A 24,488-nucleotide genomic window follows, 5' to 3' on the forward strand; every position below is an offset into this window, starting at 1 on the left:
CGATGACAGCGCAGCCATATCATGATCAGCCAGATTTTCAGACGCAGTCATATCATGAGCAGTCAGATGATTTTCCGACGCAGTCATATCATGAGCAGCCAGACGATTTTCCGATTCCGCAGATGACTCAGACTATGTCGGAGATGCGTCCGCTGCAGCAGCATGACCAGTTGGCCGAGATCGAGGACTTCCTCAGCGAGATCTGTTCGGATGATCTGATGACAGATGCTGCACTCCAAGCTTACGAAGCCGATCTTAAGGACCTCCTCAGAGTGATCCCTTCGACACAAGATGATGGGGTGACCAACGCCGAGGTCGAAGAATTCGCCGCCGATCTCGAGGAGGACCTCCTCAGAGTGATCCCTTCGACACAAGATGATGGAATGATCGACGCCGAGGTCGAAGAATTCGCCGCCGATCTCGAGGAGTACTTCCTCAACAGCTAGCAAGATTTCCCGCGCGAGTCAGAGCCACACTGAATACATCAACATTTTTTCTTATTATTAGCTAGACCTCAAGATGAACATTAAAAACGTTGTTGTACCTGAGACACATTTGTCAATTAAGCAATATAATTAATTACAATTCTTTAATTTTTTTATCCATGTAATTAATTTGGAAGTATCTGTTGAAATAAAGCATTTTTGTTGAACCATCATAAAGGTTAGTGAAAAAGTGCATCAACTGCACCAGTCCGCATTACACTGACGATCACTTAATCTTTTGAATTTTGAGCAGTTTCACGTTATCTTCGCCTTAAAATCAGCAACTGACATTTCTCATCAGCAACCGCCACTACACCAGACTTGGAGTCCACTGCAGTGCACATAATGCTCCCACTAATATATAGTCACAGAAGAAAAAGAGATTCAAATCCCCATGCGATGGACATTCTTCAACTAATCCAACTGCCCTTTCTCTGGTGGTAAAATGTAATTCGTTCGTCCCAACATCCCGTAAACTTATTTTTAGGCAAATACTACACTTATGTCAATTAACTCAATTTTATAGGAGTGAAAGGGCACTACTTGCCCAATTGTACAATTAGTGTGTTTTCATTTGCCTGCAGCAAGAACCTGTCTTATTTTTCAGTAGCATCATCAAGAAATCACTAATATCGTTACAAGAAGTTGACAACAAATAAATTGTACATTTCAATTATTTGGCATTTGTAGAAAGGGACCTTGTCCCACGGACTTCGGGTGACTAATCTCCGAGCAAACGACTATATTGCAGTAATCGTTGTCTCTGTAGCCATGACTACAACTTTGCCCGTGGAAGAAAGCAAAAGGTACTATGTACAAATCCAACATGAAGGTCTCTAAGCGCATTAAGCCAGTACAAACAAGAGAAAAATAAAATCTTCCACAGGTTAGGCGGCAAAATCCATTTCCTCTCACTTTCCCATCATGCTCGCGGATTCAAAATTCACAAGATTAGTGGTGAAAACTTTGAACGTTGGGATGTCAAGGAATTTGGTTCTCAAGTAGGTCACAATCTTCCAGGTGGAGAAAACAGTTGAATGAATGTGTATAGGAGGACAAGGAACCGAGCTGTTGATGAGCAATGTCAAAAGCCCAGATGCTGTTGATATAAAGCATTTTTGCTGAACCATAAAGGTTAGTGAAAAAGTGCATCAACTGCACCATTCTGCATTGACGATCACTGAATCTCTTGAACTTTCAGCAGTTTCACATTATCTTCTGCCTTAAAATCAGCAACCGACATTTCTCATCAGCAACCGCCACTACACCAGATTTGGAGTCCACTGCAGTGCACATAATGCTCCCCGCTAATATATAGTCACAGAAGAAAAACAAATGATAAGGTGAAGGCATTTTGCAAAATATGGATTAATAGGTGAAAATTTCCAGATACTAACCCAATGATAAATACCAAGAACTTTAACGAATTTCAAACAAATAATCACTTACACTGGACTCGGAGCAAATTTGACAATTTCTTTCCGGTTGATAATTCCCACTTGTACAAGACACCATCATGTGTGCCAATAAATCCATAACCATCAGATACATCTACAGAAGAAGCCCTGCAATAATAATAGAATATTGATAAATATGCTCGGTGTAATATAATTCACTGTTTTATCAAGAAACTGTCTTTGCACAAGCTCTAGCGATTTTATGCAAATCAATCAAGGTGTGACTTCAGTAAAATATCCAACAAATATACAAGCTTTTAATGCCTCATCTCCTTAGAGCAATAAACAATTGGATGAAAGCCTCTATTAAGCCATAAGAATAAATTGATGTACTAGTATGATTGAGAAATCATGTATTTGGAAGTCTTATGAAGCAAACAAAATCAAATGTCTTTCATTAAACAAAATGCTGAACCAGTTAGAGAGCAATACTGCATGAGAAAAAATCATCTATCATGTTTGACAAGTGGCAAAAAATTGACTAGGAAGGAAGAACTAAAAATTTCCCCTTTTCCAACCAAAAATGTTCCAGGATAGATGACAATGATGTCTGTCTTAATTGCATGGCGATAAGAAACTTCATGTGAACAAATATTTGGCAACTTGGTTGAGCGCAGTCTAAAAGTAACAAGAAAATGTAAAAGCTTGAAGAGGAAAGTGAGCATAGATGTGGCACTGATGCAGATTAAAAGTTAGAGTCTAAATTATTTTTCAGTGTCGAATTTTTAAAGGTTGTGTTAAGTTCTTAAAAAGTGTTTTATATTTGTTAGACCAAGTTACCTTGTCTTAAGGAAATTAGCCTTTATTTTGGTTTATCAAAGAAGTTCAAATCCCCATGTAATGGAGACATTCTTCAATTAATCCTATTGTACTTTCTCTTGTGAATTGTTCCTGGTGCTGCATTAGGTATCCTTGATGTTGTTGATGCACTTAATATCACTTGAGAATTAAATACTGGGAAATGATCCACATTGCTCCCAAGACTGATAAGGTAGAGAGTTCTGTTATTGTAACCAAATTAAATGTGACAGGACAAGAAAAGCATCTCTGATGGATCTCTTATTCTTATTTGTTATCAGTCCTCTCTCACACCATTGCATTCCTCTTAATAGCTCATCAAATCATGTTTGTGAAATCATCTCTATACAACTCTTAGCAAATTACATGAATCTTAAACTCCAACTGAATGGTTCACTCCAAATATTTGCTACTATGAAAGAAAAAAATTGCTAGTAACACAGCAGCAGTTCAAGGATGAAACTATTGGTTGATAGGATAAATGATATGCAAGTGCATATTACAGGACGTTTATGTAGTCTAATCACTACCAATTTTAAACACCAAATAACTAATCTTTCTTTGATATGAAAATAACATTTTATTGTTCTCATAGTAGAATCAACAGAAACAGATCTGACACAAACAAACATGTTATTGTTCACATAGTAGAATCATTTGCAATGCAAATTTGACAGGTGAAAACCATTTTCCAATTTCATTGATGGCATTTAGAGAATAAGAGTTTTATTTTGATGTAAGGAATTTGAAGTACCTAAAATCCACCATGTGCCCCATGACTACTATATTTCTCACTAAAAGAGCTGGCCTCCAAGATGCATTTGAAGTCGGTTGTCGTTCTTTGGGGTGATTAACCACTTGAGGATCTGAATCTGTATCAGCAGAAACTAGTATCCACACGGCATTATCATCTTGCAATGGAGTCGCAACAGCTTCAGCAACACGATGATGTGAAATTTCTTGCATGAGCTTCATATTCTGACAAGATGAAGTGTTGATCTCATCTTGAAAATTGAACATACCAATTGGAAGAATCTGAAAGATCAAATTGCCCGGATTCAAAAATCTGGAAAGGAGTACCCTCTTCGATATGTTCCTAAAGGAAAACAACTTGCTCACAATACTAGAAAATTGAGTTACATAACAAACATTAGAAAATAAAGGACTTTATGAAAGCAAACGTAAACAAGAGCAAGAAGTTGACACATAGACTACTACAAAATTGACATAGACGATCATGTTGAAGAACAAAAATATAAAATATCAAGCACAATATACTCATGATGCCCACAATCAAAAAGTTGAAGCCTCACAAAAATCTACTATTAAAAATAAGGGAACAAATATATAATACTAACAGACATGGTTTAATAAATTAACTATTTTTAACATGTAACAACATTAAGTCGTTAAGCAACCTACCATAAACCAAAGCTGCCAATGCCATTATGACCTACAAGGAGACAGTCGCTCTTCGGTACTGTTTTCAACTCTACTGCAGGTCTTAAATAATCAAAACTTGGTAGCACAAACTCCTCCAAAGATTTACTGCAAAAAGCAATGAGATATGACCATCAAATTACATATAAGCACAAAGTAACTGATATGTCAAAGAAAATCCCGCTTAGAGGTTGATTAGAGCATACCATCAGCACATAAAAGCATATTAAAAACAAACATTTCATAATATCATCTCATTAACAATTTCCAGTCAGACTAGCAAAAAAAAGAGAAGGAATATGTAAGATACGATCAAAGATACCTCCAATTACAATTCATCAACCAGACACGCAATGTCCCACTCAATTCAGCAGCTATGACATAATTAGGTTCATAAACTGCGATGCAGGAAAGGCTCTCAATGGTTGTCAAGGTAGCTGATGGCAGAACATATCCCATAAAAACCTTTCCAATTAGTACAGCATTTTCTTCACAACACACAGATGTGCACATAGAGCATGAGCAATGCATACTTTGTGTCCTGTTGATGTTTGGGATTGATTAAATTGATGGTGTGAAAACATTACAAATATAATTAGTGAAGTTCTGGTATTTCTATACCTGCAGAGAGGTGCTCTTATTGTACTAACAAAAACAATGGATTGCCCATCGGGAGTGAACTGTAAACAAGATCCTTTATACATTGTCTATAAGAAGAAATCACTTGAGATAAGATATACTGAAAAGTGAGAAGTCACATTAGAACCTAAACACAACATCTTTCAGTTGGATGACTTACATTTCCAATTGCCGGTCCAGGAAGGAGAGGCAACATAAGCGAAGTGTAGCCAATAAAATATGGACAGATCTCTCCCTGATCTTTTAAAGGGACCTTGTATATAAAGACAAACCTTTCATCACTTTCTCGAATGCCACAGATCACAGAAATTTGTAAATCATCCTCATAGGGTCTCAACAAGATGAACAAGACTGGCTTGGGTTGCCTATAGCAACCAGCAAGCTCAAAAGATTCATCCAATACTTCATCCAATCTAACAGCTCTGAACAAAGAATCATCAAACTGATCATTAGAATTTGGCTGTCTTTGGCAAATGTTTGTTTGTTCATGTCTAATATTCCTTGTGGCTGGTTTTTCATCTGAAAAAGATAGCAGTTCCGTAACTTCTATGTTTTGGCTTGGCACACAGTTGACAGGCCCCTGATATGCTTGTTGGCAAAATTGGAAGGATGGATGGGGCTTACTCGTGGAGTCATTCTCCTCTGTGCGATTAACAGAATGATCATGAAACTCAGAATGTTTCATGTTAACATCAACATAGTCAGTCACATTTTGACTCTGTGAAACAACTGCTGAATTTGATTGATAACATGTCAGCTTGGTTTGCACACTCCTAGAAATTTCTGTTGGCCTTGTAGCTGTAACATCAGAATCCATATAATTTCTGCAGATTATACTTTCTGAAAAAGGAACGTTGCAATTGCCAGAAAACTGAGATTTATTAGAAAGCCTTTGACACTTGTTGGTTCTGTCAGTATGTTGCCCATCATCCGAAAGCAACATCTTATCTCCATTAACATTAACCAGCAATACATTTGTAGATTCTACTGCTAATGCATGATTAAAACCTGTTTGATCTCCAACCTCACAAACTTTTTGTTCAGTAGCATCAAGAACTGCAAACTCTATCTGGTTATCCAAAACCAAACTTTGAATGTCTTTGCTGGTTTTACCATTCTTGTTTTGTGGCACTTCTACAAGTGTTGCTAGTGCACACATATCTCCCTCATTTAAGTTATTAGAACTAGCATTTGCAGCAGTAGAGCATTGCCCCATGCACTTCATTTTCCATTTTCCATTATTATAATGCAGCATAGATTCAGATATTTCCTTTTCTTCATGATTAACAACATCAGAATTCAAATATGGCAAGTTATGATTAACAGAAACACCTAAACAGTCAGCATCTGAACGTTCTTTTTCAAGACGGAGATCATCATTAAATGCTTCTTCCAAATACTCCACAAGAGAATCTGTTAAATATTCATTCTTAATTGTTTCCTTAGGAAACAAAACTTCAGAGTCCAAAGGCTTTCCAGAACTCTCGCCAAGAATATTAAGATTGGTTATGTTATTATTTTCTCTGGATTCAGCAGAAGCTTTACATTCAGATTCACAAGCAACATTTGTATGCTCATTTGGATGAACATCACAAACATATTTATCATCCTCATAGCTATCTGGAATCATATTCTTTGGATCTTCCAAATATAGTGTATGATCAGATGTCTTATGGGGTAAGCAATCATCAATAGCATCCTCCATTTTTGCCATTTGGCATGAAATTGAAATTTGGTAATTCAATGTCTGAGGAACTTTTTCTTGTGTTCCATTCATTAGCCTATTAGCATCCAGCCCTTCTGAAAAATGAGAAGCAAAGTTTACCAAAAATAAATGTGATCTGGTAAAGAGGAGGAATGAGCTACAGAAAAACAGCTTTGTAGCACTGAAAACAGAATTGCAACTAATGCCTTCATGAGCCAATTAGTACTTGAGCTGTTGAGCATACCTTCATATATTTTGTCAGTCGACTGATCATTCTTAGCCATATGTTCTGCAGAGCTTGCTTTAAACAAAGTCAAAGTTGCACCAAGTCTCACTGCCTGGCTCCCATATCTTGACTTCCTTCTCACATAAGTCTTCTCAAGAAGAGGAACAGCTCGAGGAAGCAGAAAAGATATCATGGAGTTTGCCAATTCTTTATCAGATGCACTCAGATCTGCTTTCTCAGAACCAGAATTTGAAGAACCAGACAATGGGCCAGTTTCTGGAATTGAATCATTGACAAATCCTTTCAAAGCAGCATCCCGCAAACTTGAACATTCTGGTCCAGGATTTATGCATGTTGAACTCCCTCTCACTGATTGAAAATCAGCAGCATCACCTAACAAGCAATGTGCTATAGAAATAAAATATAGGCAGAAATGAAGCTTTATTTAGCATGTACCAAGCAACCAAAAAATGATCATAAAACGAAGATTCCAAGAATACACACATTTTTCCACATCACATGTATCAGAAATGTATAATTCTGAATAATTTTCAGACGCCAACATTTCTCCACTTTCCACTGCTTTTGGTAAAACACCTGACGGACTCATTCCGGCATTTGATAACCTAATAGCATTTTTCTGTGAAGGTCACATAATAGAAGATATTTTATGAGAAAATAAAAAGTGAGAAAATAGTTCTACTATATATAGGCATGAGCAAATTATCATAGACAATATTCAAAGTTCAAAACCCTATGATGACTAAATCATGCCTGCTCCAATATGCATTTCTTTACGAGTATTGAAACAAATACATTTGTGTGCATGAAAATAAGATAAAAGTGAAAATCTTGTCATGATAGCCATATTTAATATCGAGAACTAGGTCCAAGAAACTAATAGTTAAAATATTTAAGCATGAATTCACATTTTAAAATGATATATATAATATGATATGGCTATAATGTTGAGATGAATATATGGGATTACAACAGAAAATATAACAAAATAGATCTAATATCTTGAGCAATTAGGTGAAGCTCAAATGAGTGGTAAAACCATAGAAAATAGGTTGAGATGGTGTGAGAGCATGTTCAATGATGGCAAATAGATTTTCTAATTGGACAAGCTAAAATTGATTGGCATTAAAGCCCATAATGACAGAGAAATCAAGGAAAATTCATTGAATATAATAACAGATTTGAATTGTACAGCTTAACATAGAGTCCAATGGTGGAAGATGATCCATGTAGCCAACCTGCAATAGTTAGAACTCATGATTTATTGTTGTTAATGCATATATGATATAATTTTATGTATGTATAAGGCTCTAACTGATTGAGAATTAATTTGTTTTTCAAAACAAACATTATATAATGAGTTTCTTAATCTGCATGAGATGCATCATGCGTGTCAAGCCAGAAATCAATATATAATCTCAAATTCAATAGCGCTGTCATCATGTACCCCAAAGGTGGCAAATTCAATATTAACTAATAAACAAAGATTCAGAAATAGAATCTAAAAATGCTTCTAGGAATTTACACCAAACTGACTAAATGAACGTAAATGCCAAGTAAAAGAAAATCATGGTACTGCAACCAGATGGTTTAACAGGCTGATTAGTAACATCAGTCAACTTTGTCATTAGCTAGAAGGTAAAAGACTGAGCAAAGGTATTGAATCAAGATTGTAGCACAGTTCTATTTTTCAATAGTAGGTGAGTTCTGACTCTTGAACAAATGTCTGAATAACAATAGACTAGTTTGACTTAAAATCAAGTGTGCTAAAACATTAAAAACAATGTCGATCAACTACAAACAAAAGAAATGTATCCCAATGAATACAAGAAACTTTTTTTAAATAATAATAATAATAATAATACAGGAAGTATCATTGTTGGTCCAGGACCATCATTTACATGCCTGTGATATACACTTCTCAAAAAGTATTTCCATATCAAATGCATTTTCCAAAGACAAAGAGAAGAATAGCATAAAGAAGTAAAGAACGATCACACTTCATAATCATAGATAGAGCATGAAGCATCAGTAACTAGACAAATTAAAGTAGATTACCGTGCTATTGTCATCATCAGAAACATTGTTCACTCCAGTGGGGCAAGGATCTTGACCTGTAGAGTTATTTTCCCTGACATAGATAACATGTTTATCAACAGAATTATCAGAATCTCCCATCTCCTGTGACAGAATATTTCTTTCTGGAATTTGATTGAAAATTCCTCTGCATTTACAATCTGCTATTTGTTGGCATGTATCATCACTTGCAGCAGCAGCACTCTTTGGTAAGAAACCAGGATGATGTTGAGAATCCTGAATCTGAATAATATGATTTCTTGATGAGAGTAAACTCTTTTCCTTGATAAAATTTTGGTCATTTATTTTAGAATGAGAGAACATTACATTTTCTTTCTCTAGATTTCCAGCTCTAGAATCATTTGTCACATGGTGGTAACAAATCCTTTTAGCTCTAACCGTCTTGTTTCTGTCTCTTGTACATACTTTGTCCCTCACACCCCTTTTTCCAGCATTTAGATGCTTGTCTGTGTGATCAAGTAAATCACTACATACAAAAGAGTCTGGAGGTTGCATCATTTTATCCAATCTTGGAACTTCGTTTTTATCAGTAGGCAATACCATATCTGGTTCTGCAACTCCTTGTATATTGGCCACAAGCTCACGAAGCAATCGTTGAACAAATGGATTTCTAAACCCAAAAAGCTGCATTAAATCAGAAAGAAAACATAACTGAATGGAAAAAAAAAAAACTATATTTTGATACCAGTTCTGTGCATATGGTGTATTAGCATGTAGGCATGTCATCTAATAATATCAAGGAAACAATTAAACAAAAATATCAAGCAACTAAGTAAAAATGTTAACAAGACATGAAAATGAAGAATGCGAACCATCATTCTAACCAGAAAGCTAACCCAATTATTGTTTAATAAATGATTTTAAAAAATATAAGAAATAGTAATGACTTCAAGCATGAGTTCTTATGCCAGTTGTAGTAAGTTAGAGCTTATTAGAAGAAAAGTTAAAATTTATGTGAACATACAAACAAACTGTTAGGTTTTGCTCAGCCATGGATTATAAAGTGCCAGAATGGACCATAAACTGAGATGACAGCCCCATTCAACTGTAAAGTTAGACATGAAAATAAATTTGAACAGGAATAACAATGCAATAATGGACCCAAAAGACGTACTAGATGAATAACAAGGATAAAACCAAGTGGTATTGCAAAAGATAATTGTGGCATCCAATTCACAAACAAATTTAGAACCTCAGTGTGATACTTGAAGGCTAAAATCATTTTTAGTGCACATAAGACACAGCCTGAATACTTCTTTATCTAGTGATTCATATAACACAATGGTAGCAACTTGTTATTTTGCAATTAGCACCATCCACGGGTAGCCATTTCCTTCTTAGGATCACCAATCCTACATCCATGATCATTATAACAATTGTACTTTCTCATCAAAATAACAGAGCAAACTGAAGACAAGTCAAATGGTTCGGTTCAGACAATTTGAAGAATTTTTAAAAAAAAAACTTGATGAACACTATAACAGGTTATAAGCCCAAACCAAGCACATAGTAGCATCTGGAGCATGATGGTCATAATGAACAAGACTGGCATCTGGAGCTGGCCAAATTATTATTTTCATCACATTACAAGTCAAAAGAAAACAGTTAAATAAAAAAAAAACACTTTTAGATGAACAAATATGAAATCAACAAAAGATACAGCCACTTTAATATCGGCATGGTATTAATTAGATTTAGTAAGAACCAAACAGTTAATCCCTATTTTGTGCATGGATCCCTTTTTGTTAATTTTGTAATGTTGTCATTGCGGTAGAGTAAAACCTACCTGGATACCATCAATCTTGGAAGAGAATCGCTTTCCATTTCCAGTTTTTACCCTTGGAACATTCTTCTGAAAGTTCACCCATGCAATATCGGGTGTATGTCCAGTAGAAGACTCTCCATCGGTTGATGCTACCTGCGGATGGTATCAGGATCATACCTACAAGGCTAATAAAGAACGGAAGAACCATAATAATGTTTACACAAAAGAGGGAGGGATAAAGGGAGAAGCTACTACAGAATAAAATGTGAGAAAACAACTTGAAACAGACCATAAATAGAGGCCCTTTTACACCTTCACGAATTTCCATTTGGTATATGTTTCCACCATGAGTTCGGACAGCATGATAACCAACTGGGTAAGGATATCTGTCTTTCCCCTATCAAAATTGCCAAAAATTAGACAAAGAACAATAGCAATGTCTAAGAAACCACAAGCATGAAACAAGCAATGTAAACGATTAGGTGGCATGGTCTGAATGAACATTTGCAGAAGTTATTATCCATAAAATTTGTTCTTTGCACCGAATTAATCTTGCATTTCTACAACTCGGTATAACTTCCTTGACATTATTATCACCGATACTGCTTGTGACACATAAAAATTGGCTATTTCTCATTAGCGTAAAAAATCCCTTCTCAAAGCAATGGCTTAACTGGAGAACCGACTCAACTGAACTGTTCGCACCATGACCCGGATCGTAGATTCACAAGGAATTAACTAATCGGAGATTCTTGAAGCGGAAAGAGATCGAGAACGGAGATAAATATCTCAGAGATAGAGAGGGGAAGAAAGAGCACTAACCCTAGAAGAGCTCCAGTACTTCTTATCCCATGGCCCGCAGTAGATGGCGCCGATGGAGGTGATCTCGAGCTCGCCGCCGAGAGAGCTCCCCTCCTCCATAACGCGACGCGAACAGAGTCAGGCGACGACAGAGGCCACCGTCGCTCCCACTGATACGAATCCGGTTCCCTTCTTGGAGGGCAAGACGAAAGACGGAGCGAGAGAGAAGCGCGTTCCAAATTAAACAACCACGACAAATAATGGGCCCTAGTGGGCCGAGCACTTTACTTAAGCCGGGCTTGTCCCGTCACAGACCCTTAACGGCTTAACTATACAAACTATAGAAACAAATTTTTTTTATTTATTTTTAAGTTCTTATTTTTAGAATTTAGAGAATTTAGAGATTGAGTTTTATATTAAGGATAAAATAATAATAATAATAATAATAATTTTTTTAACTGCTCACGGCTGTACAACATAAAGAATGTTGTATATTATAACTCATATAAAATATCAGTATGTGCAAATCATGTCCAAAATGATTCTTTTTTATTAACCATGTAAAATTGGAAAAATTATCTAAAAAATTATATTTTTATAAGTTTAAATGTGATTTTACGTTTTTATCTGATTTTATAATTTTGATCCGATTTTATTTTAATACACAATTTTATCATGATTTCACTCGATTTTCATAAATAAACTCGTGATTTTATACGCATTTATAATTTTACTCGTGATTTTGATGACATTATGCACAATAATGATGTCCAACGTATATCTATTTATGTATCTATTTATCTATCTAAAAAGAATACTCTCACAGGATCATCGGAAGGTGAAAAAAAAATTGACATTGGACATGGAAGGAAAGTCAATTTGTTGACATAGATGTAAAAGAGACAAAGCTAGTGACAAAAAAAAAACAAAGATTGTATTTTGAAAATAAATTGATCGATCTCCTGAGTTGTGGAAAAATTGAAGCTAAGGGATGAACAAACATTAAGAGGAAAAATCCTAAGGGAGAACTATACAACTTCTCTAAATCTAAATAAATGTACAATTGACATGTGATATCATATAACTTATAAAAAATGTAAACACACCTTTAAATCTATCAACTGGCATGGCCAAATCGACTCGACTGATCGGTTACACTAAGCCATCCATGATCGTCTCTAATTTTTAGATCCGTCCCTATGCCACACGAGCTGATAGTGCATCGCAAATTGAAAAAATTTATCATGAAAAATAATAATGAATAAACCGAAGGTATGAAGGCGGCGACCAAATAAGGGTGGCATGAATAGTGATTATTATTATATATATATATATATATAGTCGCGTCTCTGTCCCTTCTTCACTTCAACTTGATGCGCGCGCTTGAGGCGGTAGTTGAAGATGATAAAAGAGAATTCAAAGAAGGTAAGCAATATAATGATCGTACATAGGAAACTTAGTTTGGTTTATTTTTTTATGAGTTTTAGTTTGTTTGAAGCTTGGCTTGAGCTTGGTTCGTTTAGATGTTATCAAATTCTCAATTCAAGTTTGGCTTGAGCTTGGCTTGAGCTTGGTTCGAGCTTGGTTTGTTTAGATGTTATCAAGCTCTCAATTCGAGCTTGTTTGATTGTTTGAAACTTTTAATTGTTTGATTGGCTATTAAGATTGATAATTTAAATTTATTTATTTATTTATTTAATCTTATTTTATTGTTTATTTAGCATATTGAAAAGAGTTTTATTAATAAATATGGTTCGTGAATATTATTCACGAATATTGTTCATGAACGATGTTCACGAATGTTAACAAGCTGAACACATATGTGTTCAAGCTTATTTGTTTAGTTTAACGAGCTGTTCAAGTTTGTTTGTTTAATTAATCTTATGTATATTGAACGAACATAAACACGCTCTTACCAAGCCGAACACCAAGCTTGTTCACGAACGCTTGGTTCATTTACAACCCTAGGCGTTTGGTTTAGGGAATAAGAGTGAGAAATGGGAATAGCAATCATTGATTGTCATTGTTGATATTTAGATTATAGGAATATAAATACAAATAAGGAAATGAATCCTTATAATTGGGTAATGACTCATTCTCATGTCTCTCTCATTTAATGAGTCATTACTCTATTTTCAACAATCAAAATATTTTCTTATTTCAAAAATACCCTTTACCCAAAACTAAAATTTTTCCCTTTAATATCAAATATCAAAATATATTTATTTATTTATTTATTTTTCATATAACTTTCTCTCTCCTCGTTTTATCACTCATTTACTCTCTCCTTAATTTCTCTTATAACATTTTTTTTTCATTACATTTTCTCTCTCATCACACTTTATCTCTCCTTAATATCTTCCATCAGACTCTTTTCTCTCTTTATTTTTTTCATCACACTTTCTCTCTCATCATACTTTTTTTTCATCATGTTTTCCCTCTCCTCAATCTCTCACATCACACACTCTTTTCTCTTTCTTCTCGCCACGCTTTCTTTCTCATCATACTTTCTCTCTCCTCAATCTCTCCCATCACATACTTTCCTTTTTTTTCTCAATGCACTTTCTCTCTCGTCACACTTTTTCTTTCCTCAATCTCTCCCATCACATTCGCTTTCCTATTTTCTCTCATCACATATTTTCTCTTATTATACTTTCTCTCTCCTCAGTTTCTCCCATTACACACTCTCTCTCCTTTTTTTTCCTCATTACACTTTCTCTCTCTTCATCCTCTCTCAACATATTTTCTCATGCTCCCTCTCATCATACTCTTTTTCCTCATTTTTTCTCATTGCACTTTATCTCTCTTCGTTTTTTCCCATCATACTTTCTCTCATCATATTTTTCTTCCACATTAAACTTTCTCTCATATCTATTTTTTTCTCTTATTTTCCTTTAAGGGTAAAAAAGGAAATTTTAATTTATTTCGATATAAAATATTCAACTAACCAAACATTGCTTTTAAGAGTTATATCCATGCTCATACACATTCTCATTCCACAATATTATGTTTCTCATTCCGATTCCTACTCGTAGAAAATAACCAAACACCCCCTCAGTTTTTTGAGTTTTTTCGATTCCGGATTACATGCTCCTTTTGCTGACGTATCAGCTATGGAATATTATTCGGGAATCATAAATTATTTAAATCAAACAGGGTTTTCGTTGATAACCTTGGATGAATAACCAAGGTTATAAAGGATAACCCCAATCAAATGCATCCTTAAAGTTTAGAGATTGAGTTTTATAGCCAGGATAAAATAATAATAATAATAATAATATACTGTTCACAACTGTACAACATAAAGAATGTTGTATATTAGAACTCATGTAAAATACTAGTATGTGTAAATGATGCCCGACACATATCTATCTATCTATCTATCTAAAAGGAATATTCTCACAAGTTCATCAAAGGTGAAAAAAATGGCATTGGACATAGAAGGGAAGTCAATTAATATAAAATATAAGATAATAAATTAATATAAATTATTCATAGACATGTGCAGATCTAAAATTGTCTCAAAACGATATCGTTTTGTTCAAAATAGTTTCTTTTATTAACGACACAAAATCGATAAAATTATCTAAAAAATTATACTTTTACAAGTTTAATATGATTTTACGTTTTAATCCGATTTTACAATTTTGATCTGATTTATTTTAATACACAATTTTATCACGATTTCACTCGATTTTCATAAATAAACTCACGATTTTATACGAGTTTACGAATTTACTCACAATTTTGATGACATTGTGCACAATGATGATGCTCAACGTATATTAGAACTCATATAAAATACTTGTATGCGCAAATGATGCCTGATGCATATCTATCTATCCAAATCGAACGTATATTAGAACTCATATAAAATACTTGTATGCGCAAATGATGCCTGATGCATATCTATCTATCCAAATCGACTCAACTGATCAGTTACACTGAGCCATCCATAATCGACTTTGATCGTCTCTAATTTTTAGATCCGTCCCTATGCCACACGAGTTGACAATGCGTCGTAAATTGAAAAATTTTGCCATGGAAAACAATAATCAATAAACCGAAGGTACGAAGGCGGCGACAAAAATAAGGTGACGTGAATAGTGATTATTATATTTTTTAAAAACGTTTTAGTAATATTATCCGTGTCTCTGTCTCTTCTTCACTTCCACTTGATGCGCGCGCTTGAGGCGGTAGTTGAAGATGATAAAAGAGAATTCAAAGAAGGTAAGCAACAATAATGATTGTGCATAGGAAGTCAATCAATAAAAGGAACAGTGCGCACGATATAACATATCTAGTAGTGCATCATCCCTCCCTCCAATGTAAGCCCCCTCGAAATAATCATACCCCTCCTCCACGTGTCCACGGAGCGCAGGTAAACAGACCCTCCGCCACGTGTCCATGGAGCGCAGGTAAACAGACCCTCCTCCACGTGTCAGTGGAGCGCAGGTAAACAGTGGCCCCTCAGAATAATCAAATTCGTTATGAAAAGTTTATTCGTTAATCTGTCGAAAACCCTTTATCAACTGCTAAATAAAGATTGGATTAAGATGAGTGTGGAGTGTGTGTGAGTTTAGATGGGACGAACAAAGTTGGGCAATTATTAAGTGCCACTGTTGATAATGGGGAATCAAAATAACTTAAATAAATAAATAAATAAAATAAAACAGAAAAATCCAACGCTATCTCCGTCATTTCCCTGCCCCGTTTAAATGGAGAGAGATACGAGAAAGAGACGTGAGAAAGCGGTGGGTTTTGAGACGCTTTTCGACCCGTACGATGTGTGCTCTCCGCCAATCACCGATCGACAACGCGACCGATCATCGCGGTGAATTCCATCGCTGCCCATCTAGTTTCTACAAAACCAGCCGATGCTTGTTCTACCACGGCGGTGCGGTGGTGCTGCTGCTGGTGCTGCTGCTGCTGCTGCTGCTGCTGTTGCTGCCTTCGCCCTCCGTCTCGCGCGAGCTCGAGGACGCCGGGTGGTTGGGCGGAGAGGATGGGGAGGGGGAGGGTGCAGTTGAAGCGGATCGAGAACAAGATCAACCGGCAGGTGACGTTCTCGAAGCGGCGGTCGGGGTTGCTCAAGAAGGCGCACGAGATCTCAGTCCTCTGCGACGCTGAGGTCGCCGTCATCATCTTCTCCGCTAAGGGCAAGCTCTACGAGTACTCCACCGACTCCAGGTGCGATTGCGGCCTTCTCGATCGTGACCATCTTTTCCGAGATGAACCTAAATTCGCTTTAATCTTTCTCTGCCTGTCTTCCCATGAACGAATTATAGAAACAAAAATAAAAAGTTGCTTGTTTTCTACTGTTTCATCTTCGAAATTTTTAAATTGTTCTCCGATCGACAAGTACTCGCTTTTTTATATTTTATTTGCTTTGAAATTTTGCATCGTACAAAAATGGTTCGATTTTGTGATATTAAAGAGCTGTTCCCGGATCTGGGCTCGGGTGCTTCCCCTTTTCTGTATTTATCTCCTAGCTAAAAGGAGTTGCACGCGCTAGGGTTTGTTCTAAAGAAGGGAGATATAAATCGCTGTCGTACACCAAGGATGGATATTGATATTACGACAAAAAGGGTGCTCAATCATTCCTCTCTGGTACACATACATGTTTTTCCCCAACTATTTCATGCTCTGAGATCGGTTAATTACTTTTCTACCTTGGAACTAAGCCTAGGGTTTCCATCGATCGTTTTCCTGAACTTTGCTTTTCGGTATTGAGATACAACTCGTAAATTTCCCGTTTAGTCTGCCCTTTTGCTTCATTGTATGATATCACTTATCAGAAGGAAGATCGATTCTTACTTGCAAGGATGGTATTCGGGTCTTCTTTTTATCTGAATTAACTTCTTTTACCTTTACCAAATATACGAAAGATGCAACTTTTACATGATCTCTCTTCAGTCATCAACATATTCGCATTCTCTTCTTGAATGATTATTGGTCAGCTACCTTTTCTCTTCAGTCTTCTCAGTCTTTGGCATAAACTGGTTCGGTCGCACAAGCTCATGGTCTTTATAGACAGTTTGTTTCGACTCCAGCCATTGCGTTTCACGATGGACTGATCAGAAGAGGCTTCTCTCGTCGTTTCACTTCGATGAATATCCTCACCTTTTAGTGGTCTTCAACATTTATTTTTCCTAAATGGCTGGGACTTCTCAGTAGTATTGTCTTCTAAAAAAAAAGGGTGGAAAAAGGGATCGTACTATTCTGAACTTGCTCTTGTCCGGATAGGGCAGAAATCCAGTACATTTTTGCCCAATAGTTCTACAAATTCAATGATATAATACAAAACACGCGATCGAAAATTTTATTATGTAAGTTTTATTGCATGCATGCGCATGGTTTGGTTCCCTGAACAGTATAGAACATTGGAATTAAAAAAACTATTTGGTTCCCTGAACAGAATAGAACATTGGAATTAAAAAAACTATCTGTCTAGATAATATCCATTTTCTGGAGGTACGGTATTCATATGAATGGAATAATTCGATATTAAACTGGTTAAAATGATGAATTGTGCCATTTGATCTTAATGGCAGCAAAGGATCCTTAACGGCTTAGAAATAATAATTAATCATGTTGTGATCGCTTAAGAATGTTGAAAAAAATGCAAAAAATAGAACATTTTTTTATTCCCTCAGTTTAGTTCAAAGTTTCTAATGTTTATCTACTTAATTAATTAGTTTTGGCTTTAGAAAATTATGGAAAACTAGAAAGAATATTTTCAATAAATCATTGTTTTCTTGATAGCAACTAGTTTGCATAGAATATATATCTGCTCTAAAACTCTATTTTTACATATAGTCACATGATATTATAAATAATTAAGTGAAACCTTTTTTCCACTTTTAGCATAAGTAAAATAAATAAAAAATGAATATGTAAAATATAATTCTAGTAATAAAAAAAGAGTCTGATATAATAAATAACACGGAGAATTTTAGATATCTTAATTTATTATTCAATACTATGAGATAAAGATATAATTAATAGTATAACAAATAAATTATTGAAAAAAAGAGCTTTAGAATCTTGTAATATCAAGGATGAGCAGATATAAGATAGAACTTTAATAGATGATAAAAATAACATCTATCTATCTATCTATCTATCTATCTATATATATATATATATATATATATATATATATATAGTAGCTATATTGTATGCTGGCTGCTTTACGAATTTGGCAGATTAGTAGATAGGTAGCATGTTATTGATGTGTTTCAATTATCTATTTTACTATGTATTTATATTTTAAATACGTGTTTGAATTTTTCCAATCTCACTGAACTTTCTATTAGCTAAATACGTACGTCTTGCTAAACATTTTATTTTTGCAGTATGAAAAACATTCTTGAACGTTACGAACAATATTGTTATGCAGAAAAGGCACTTGTATCATCAGAACTTGAATGCCAGGTTAGCAAGATTTCTTCATTCTCTTCCAATTAATCTATTAGATGGAAATTCACTCACCTTTGATTTGCCCTTTATAAAATGTTTATTTGTCATGCTTCTTTATACAAATAATGTATAATGCAATTGAATCTCATACTTCAAACTTGAACCATATCTCTCTTGACTTGCTAGCTCTTTTGCATATTAATATATTTTGGTTCTTTCTATCATGCTCACTTTAAGACAATTGAGAGCTTGATAGGTTGTCTGAGTGCCTTAATTAACTAGTCAATCATATAATCTTCTAGTTATCTTTCAACAAAAAATAAAGATATTAGGAGTTTCGATCATTGTCTTTATAACTATTGTCTGAGTCGAGGGTTATTTCTTGTTATGTATCGACAATGAAGAAACATATAGTGGTTTCGATCATTTGTCTTTTCAACTACTATGAAAGTTAAGAGTTTCTACTGAAGTCTGTTGTCTTGTAGGAGAAGATGAGTAAACTAGAAAACAAAGGTGACGTGATAGTTGACAATGAAAATAGCAACGAGCATTCATTCCATTTTCTTGGTTTTTTTGGGACAACCTTCGACTTATATTTTTTAGAGAAGCAATAGGTGCAATATCAAATATGACAACACAAGTACGCTAAGTGAGTTTGAGAACATAACATTGTCACAAAAGAGAAGACACTAACAAATAAGATTTATATTAGTGGAAGAGGAGATTAGAGTGTTCACGATATAGTGTGTGATGGTGGAGGTGTAGTAGATGAATAAAGAAAGATTAAAGGATTTATGATGGTTAAATGAAAAGGATGATGAGGAGAAACAGAAGTTGAAGACTAAAGTTTTATAACGATGGAGATAAGCACGTGTGAAAATTAAGTTTAGGAATTTTTAGACAGTGGAATAAGAGAAATAGTACTTTTATATTAAAATTCTGACCCTAAAATAAGATAAAATTAATTTAATTAAATATACCGATGATATAATATAGAATATAATCTAATAATATAGAAGGATTTATATAATCGAGGATAAGATTTAATTATTGTTGTTGTATAAAGATTGAAAAAGAATATAATAATAATAATATTTATACTTAAATTATTGGATAAATAGTATCATTATAGTTGTCATCAACAAGGTCATAATCAAAATTTCAAATCTTATTAGTCTCAACTATTTAGTATCTAGAGTATCACTTTTTAACTATAAAATTGATTGTTTCCCTTTTAGTTTCTCTATTTTTCTGTATTAATCTTCTGAACGGCTAAATAATTAACTCGCCAACACTCCAATATTATTTTATTAAATATGTTTTACCAAAACTAGAATATTAATATGGATAATTTTACAAAACAATTAACTCATTTTAATACGGATTTATAAATGCATATGAGCACATGTTTTATAAATGCTAAAAATTCTTTTTGTAGTAGTTGTATCCTAGTGACTACTGCAGCAATTAGATAAGAATACGTTTCTTAATCATGATTTGGATGAAGAGTATATATAGAATAACTTCTTAGGTTTATTGCTAAGGGAAGTCTAGCTAGTATGCAAATTGAAGAAATATATAGGTGACCTTAGCTTTGTTTATAAGTGGTTTTCTACATCTAACTAATCTTTGAGGCAAATGTATACCTGAAAATAATATCACTATAAGTTGATCATGGATCGTGGTTGCAAGTTTTCCAACGAACTATCAAGGTCTTTTTACAAATTAACTTGCAGATACCCCCAAGACTTCTATTAGGTGGTGAGGTGGTTTTCTCATCTATTTGATGTTCTTGATGATGTTGTTTATGATGAGAATTCCTATTACTCTTGTTGTATACTGAATTAATCAGATAATACCATGCAGGGTAATTGGCATCAAGAATGTGTCAAACTTAAGGCTAAGTTTGAGGTTCTAAGTAAAAGTCAAAGGTAGATCATAGTTATAACTATTGTTTACATGTACAACTAATGATACGAGTTTAAGGTTTTGTATCATTTGACATATTTCTTGAGGACACTAATTGCATGCGTCAGGCATCTCATGGGAGAACAACTTGACTCCTTGACCCTTAAAGAACTCCAGCAACTGGAAAACCAACTAGACAATTCTTTGAAGCATATTCGGTCAAGAAAGGTAAACCTCATTACAATTTTGTGGTCCTGAAACAAAGGTAATTAATTTGCTAAGCATGGAGTGTTTGAGTTATTGTTATTCATTAATGGCGCAGAATCAAGTCATGTCTGATTCTATTGCGGAGCTTGTGAGGAAGGTAAAGAAAATCCTCTTCATGTTTCAGCGATTCGTCTTGCTTTAGCTATTTCCCTTTATGGATATCGACCTTCTATTAAGATTTTCTATTTGATTAACGAATAGCATGAAATTAAATTTACGCTATGGCGTCCCCTTACTGATCTTCTAAAATATAGGATGGCAAAAATGAAAAATAAACGGTAGCCAAACTTCATGGCTCTATATGTTTTATATTTTTAAAGAGCATAAATATGGGCGTCAGGCATGGTGTAAGGGTTGGCTGTTTTGTTGAAGTTGAGATCTTTCTCCATATTTGTGGGGCAAAAAAAAAAGAGAACACGCAAGAACTTCTCAGCAAAAGAAATCTTCCAATTGCAATGATCAGGTTTGAATTGAGTATTTAAAGGAGTTGAATCTAGTATTTGTTCTGCTGAAGTGCTGATAATGATCTGTTGATTAACAAAAACATAAAATGATAAATGTAGTGTTAATTTTCAAATACTGATTGTTCATTAGATTGGAAAAAAGTCATATACGTAGGGTGTATTTTGGTGCTATATCAACTCTGTGTATGACATTTTTTGTTTCCTGTGACTAGGAAAAGGCACTGCAGGAGCAAAACAAACATCTAGAGAAGCAGGTGAATTGCCCTCCTTCCCCGGAAGGTTTTTTTTTCTTCTTCCTTTTTTTCTGCTATCACTACAAGAACTAAGAATGTTCACCAAGGGAAAATTTTGCGAGCGACAGTAAATCTCTCTCAGTATAAATCTCAACTCGGAGCAATTGCACCATTGCGTCAATCCTTTTACTGTGGCTCTCAAATTTCTCCTCCGTGAACAGTCGTAGTTTCATCAATTTAAGCTTCGCGGTGAGATGTAAACCTCGCTATCTTTGATTTGATTTGAGCAAGATCATGGAGAAGCAGAAGGCAGTGGCTCTCACCCAGCAACTGCACTGGGAACAAGCCCAGACAAGAACCTCCTCTCCACCACCAGCCTTTTTCATGACTGATCATACTAACCATGGCTTAAATATTGGGTATGAACAATTTCAAGCCCTTCTTTTCCAAGGGAAACTCATTAGAAGACCTCATTTGACAATGCAGATGCTATCAAGGAAGGACAGCCATGGAAGAAGCTGTGGGGGCTCAGGTTCAGATCAACAGCAGCATGCTACCACCATGGATGCTGACCCATTTGAATGGGTAGAGCATGCCACCCTGCAAGCTGATGATGATGAAGATGATCCCTCCTCTTCAGTTAAAGTAGTTGTACTTTAAGTAAATTTTGATGTGGGTCTGCCTTCTCTTGTTTTCTCTAATAAATAAACGCTCTTATTTAAATCTTGATGTATGATGCACATATACAATCAGGATTTCTCATCGTATGCTAGTGTGTTGTCGCTTTAATGTAAATTAAATGATGTTTTAATCATCAAAGAGATTTGTTCAAGTGTGTTCTCCATATATTTTTCCAAGATTTGAATATGTTGAAATGCTAATTATTGGAGCCTATATTCTAAAAGACTTCACCTAGGATTGCCTAGGCGATAGGCGGCTCCTCCCTGCCTTCTGCAAAGGTGATGCCTCTATGCGTGCGACCAATTATTTAAAAATAAAATAAAATAAAATTAAAAGATTAACAAATGGGAGAGAAAATGTTACTTTTTTAGTCCTTTTTTAATTTTTATTGCTTATTTCTTGATTTTTTTAATGTTATTGAAAGAATTGATATGCTATTTGCTACTGAAACAATTATGACATAAGGATGGGTTACTGATGGTGAAAATGAAAATGTTGAGACAAATATTGACCTCACCTTTTAGAACATTCATTGGAGCAAAGGGAGATCGCTCACCCCAAGCGGTTCAGTATCCATTACAAAAATGATCAATTTTAGCAAACGAATTAGCGACAGAACCCTAATTTCGTCATTAATTAGCGACGAAAAATCTAATTTTGTCACTAGTTTGGGGATCAAAATTAGGGTTTCATTCCTAATTTTAGTTCTCAATTCCTCGGCTACACTTCTCGATCCTCTCTTCGGGGATTTTGCTCGCGGTCCCGATCTCCGGGTAATTCCTCTCCTCTATGATTTCTCTAGCACGCAACCTCTTCTCCTCTCTGCCAGTACAGTCCTCTCCTCTCCCCTTCCCTTTCCTCTTCTCCTCTCCATCGTCGCGAGCTCGGGGCTGCGAGCTTGGCATGTCTCAAGGTCATGGCCAGGAGCTTAGCTAGCCAAGAGCTTGGTCGGCCGTGAGCTTGCGGCCAGGAGCTTCTCCGGCTGCAAGCTCGTGACTACAAGCTTGGCCAACTGCATACTCGTGACTACGAGCTTGGTCAAGCCGCTAGCTCGCGACTGTGAGCTTTGTCGGCCGCGGGCTTTGCAGGCCTGACTTCATAGAAATGAGCTGGCCGACCGTGACCTCACGACTACGAGCTTGGATGACTTTGAGATTGGTCAGCTGCGATTTTGCATAGTCAAGAATGGTCAGCCACGACTTTGGCAGAGTCGAGCTTGTCCGACCACGAGCTCAACCACAACCTCAACTAATCCTAGACGCGATCTTGGCCTGCTACGAGCTCACACTATTGTATCTTTTATTGTATTTAATTAAGGTATTTTGTAATGTGATTGATTTTGTTGGGACCGAAGAAATTTAGATATCTCCATAATTGTATGATATTATCCACTTTTGACTTAAGCTCTCATAGTTTTATTTTTGAGCTGTACCCAAAAGGTCTTATACCAATGGAGATATCTTTCCCTTATAAGTCCATGATTTTTTCCATGTGCTTTCAATGTGGAAATTTTTTACAACCTTGCAACCCCAACAATTCTCCCTCCCTCAGACGAATGACCATAAGGCCCCTCTCAAGCGGAAAGCCTATTTATTTGACATTCGATCCTCGACCCACCAGATCTTCCTACCTCTTGATCCACTTGACCTACCATGACTTACTTGCCTAGCTGCAACTAGGGCTTCTCTGTTTAGCTGTCCATCAGGACGTCTTGCCTGGTGTCTGATCCTCTTGATCTAGATACAGTAGCCTCCACTTTCTTTGTTCGAGGTCAATATTCTACTCATATAGCTCGATTAGACCATAGTTCTTGTGCACAATCGGTGGTTAGACCTTCTGATAGTTCAGACTCTGATACCAATTGTTAGGACCGAATTAATTTAGATATCTTCATAATAGTATGATATTTTCCACTTTAAGACTGAACCTTTATAGTTTTATTTTAGGCTATATCCAAAATACCTCATACTGATAGAGATATCTTTCTCTTATAAGCTCATGATCTTTTCTATGTATTTTCAATGTGAGATTTTATTTGCAACCTTACAACCCCAATAGATTTTAGCTAATTTTTGGTTG

General features: G+C 35.4%; 2 protein-coding genes across 12 annotated transcripts; one reads left to right on the top strand and one right to left on the bottom strand.

Moving 5' to 3' along the window:
• Window positions 1-1,052: 1,052 nt before the first annotated feature.
• Window positions 1,053-11,656, bottom strand: LOC121982506. 10 transcript variants are annotated; one of them, XR_006112119.1, is made up of 14 exons: window positions 11,456-11,656; window positions 10,923-11,030; window positions 10,655-10,786; window positions 9,175-9,492; window positions 8,830-9,090; window positions 7,255-7,390; window positions 6,769-7,158; window positions 4,980-6,619; window positions 4,802-4,887; window positions 4,503-4,721; window positions 4,163-4,288; window positions 3,495-3,775; window positions 1,935-2,050; window positions 1,053-1,792 (listed from the first exon to the last, which is right to left on the bottom strand). XR_006112119.1 is itself a non-coding variant. In XM_042535621.1 (14 exons), the coding sequence occupies exons 1-14, from the start codon at window positions 11,552-11,554 to the stop codon at window positions 1,692-1,694; spliced, it is 4,059 nt and encodes a 1,352-aa protein (XP_042391555.1). In that variant the 5' UTR covers window positions 11,555-11,655; the 3' UTR covers window positions 1,053-1,691. The 10 variants fall into 10 exon arrangements, 9 of the variants coding, with proteins under 9 accessions (XP_042391555.1, XP_042391554.1, XP_042391553.1 ...); XM_042535621.1 differs by having other exon boundaries at window positions 3,495-3,836; window positions 6,769-7,143; window positions 11,456-11,655; XM_042535620.1 differs by having other exon boundaries at window positions 3,495-3,836; window positions 4,980-6,616; window positions 11,456-11,655.
• A 4,655-nt stretch (window positions 11,657-16,311) lies between these two features.
• Window positions 16,312-22,554, top strand: LOC121982508 (truncated transcription factor CAULIFLOWER A-like). Of its 2 annotated transcripts, XM_042535626.1 has the most exons (8): window positions 16,313-16,624; window positions 18,793-18,871; window positions 20,723-20,787; window positions 20,893-20,992; window positions 21,087-21,128; window positions 21,708-21,749; window positions 22,020-22,147; window positions 22,215-22,554. In XM_042535626.1, exons 1-8 carry the CDS (start codon window positions 16,440-16,442, stop codon window positions 22,315-22,317), a joined length of 744 nt encoding a protein of 247 aa, XP_042391560.1. In that variant the 5' UTR covers window positions 16,313-16,439; the 3' UTR covers window positions 22,318-22,554. The 2 variants fall into 2 exon arrangements, with proteins under 2 accessions (XP_042391561.1, XP_042391560.1); XM_042535627.1 differs by lacking the exon at window positions 22,020-22,147 and having other exon boundaries at window positions 16,312-16,624.
• The last annotated feature ends 1,934 nt before the right edge of the window (window positions 22,555-24,488 follow it).

This window comes from Zingiber officinale, chromosome 5A (genome assembly GCF_018446385.1).
Source record: "Zingiber officinale cultivar Zhangliang chromosome 5A, Zo_v1.1, whole genome shotgun sequence".
NCBI classification, from domain to species: domain Eukaryota; kingdom Viridiplantae; phylum Streptophyta; class Magnoliopsida; order Zingiberales; family Zingiberaceae; genus Zingiber; species Zingiber officinale.

Excerpts from the sequence above, each read along its gene's own strand:
- LOC121982508 (XM_042535626.1), top strand. The coding sequence starts at position 16,440 with ATGGGGAGGGGGAGGGTGCAGTTGAAGCGGATCGAGAACAAGATCAAC. Across the intron at positions 16,625-18,792 it reads GAGTACTCCACCGACTCCAG|TATGAAAAACATTCTTGAAC; the intron begins GTGCGATTGCGG and ends TTATTTTTGCAG. Across the intron at positions 21,129-21,707 it reads TTGCGGAGCTTGTGAGGAAG|GAAAAGGCACTGCAGGAGCA; the intron begins GTAAAGAAAATC and ends TCCTGTGACTAG.
- LOC121982506 (XM_042535617.1), bottom strand. The coding sequence starts at position 11,554 with ATGGAGGAGGGGAGCTCTCTCGGCGGCGAGCTCGAGATCACCTCCATC. Across the intron at positions 7,159-7,254 it reads TACATGTGATGTGGAAAAAT|CACATTGCTTGTTAGGTGAT; the intron begins GTGTGTATTCTT and ends TTATTTCTATAG. Across the intron at positions 3,837-4,162 it reads ATTGGCAGCTTTGGTTTATG|GAACATATCGAAGAGGGTAC; the intron begins GTAGGTTGCTTA and ends GTTTTCCTTTAG.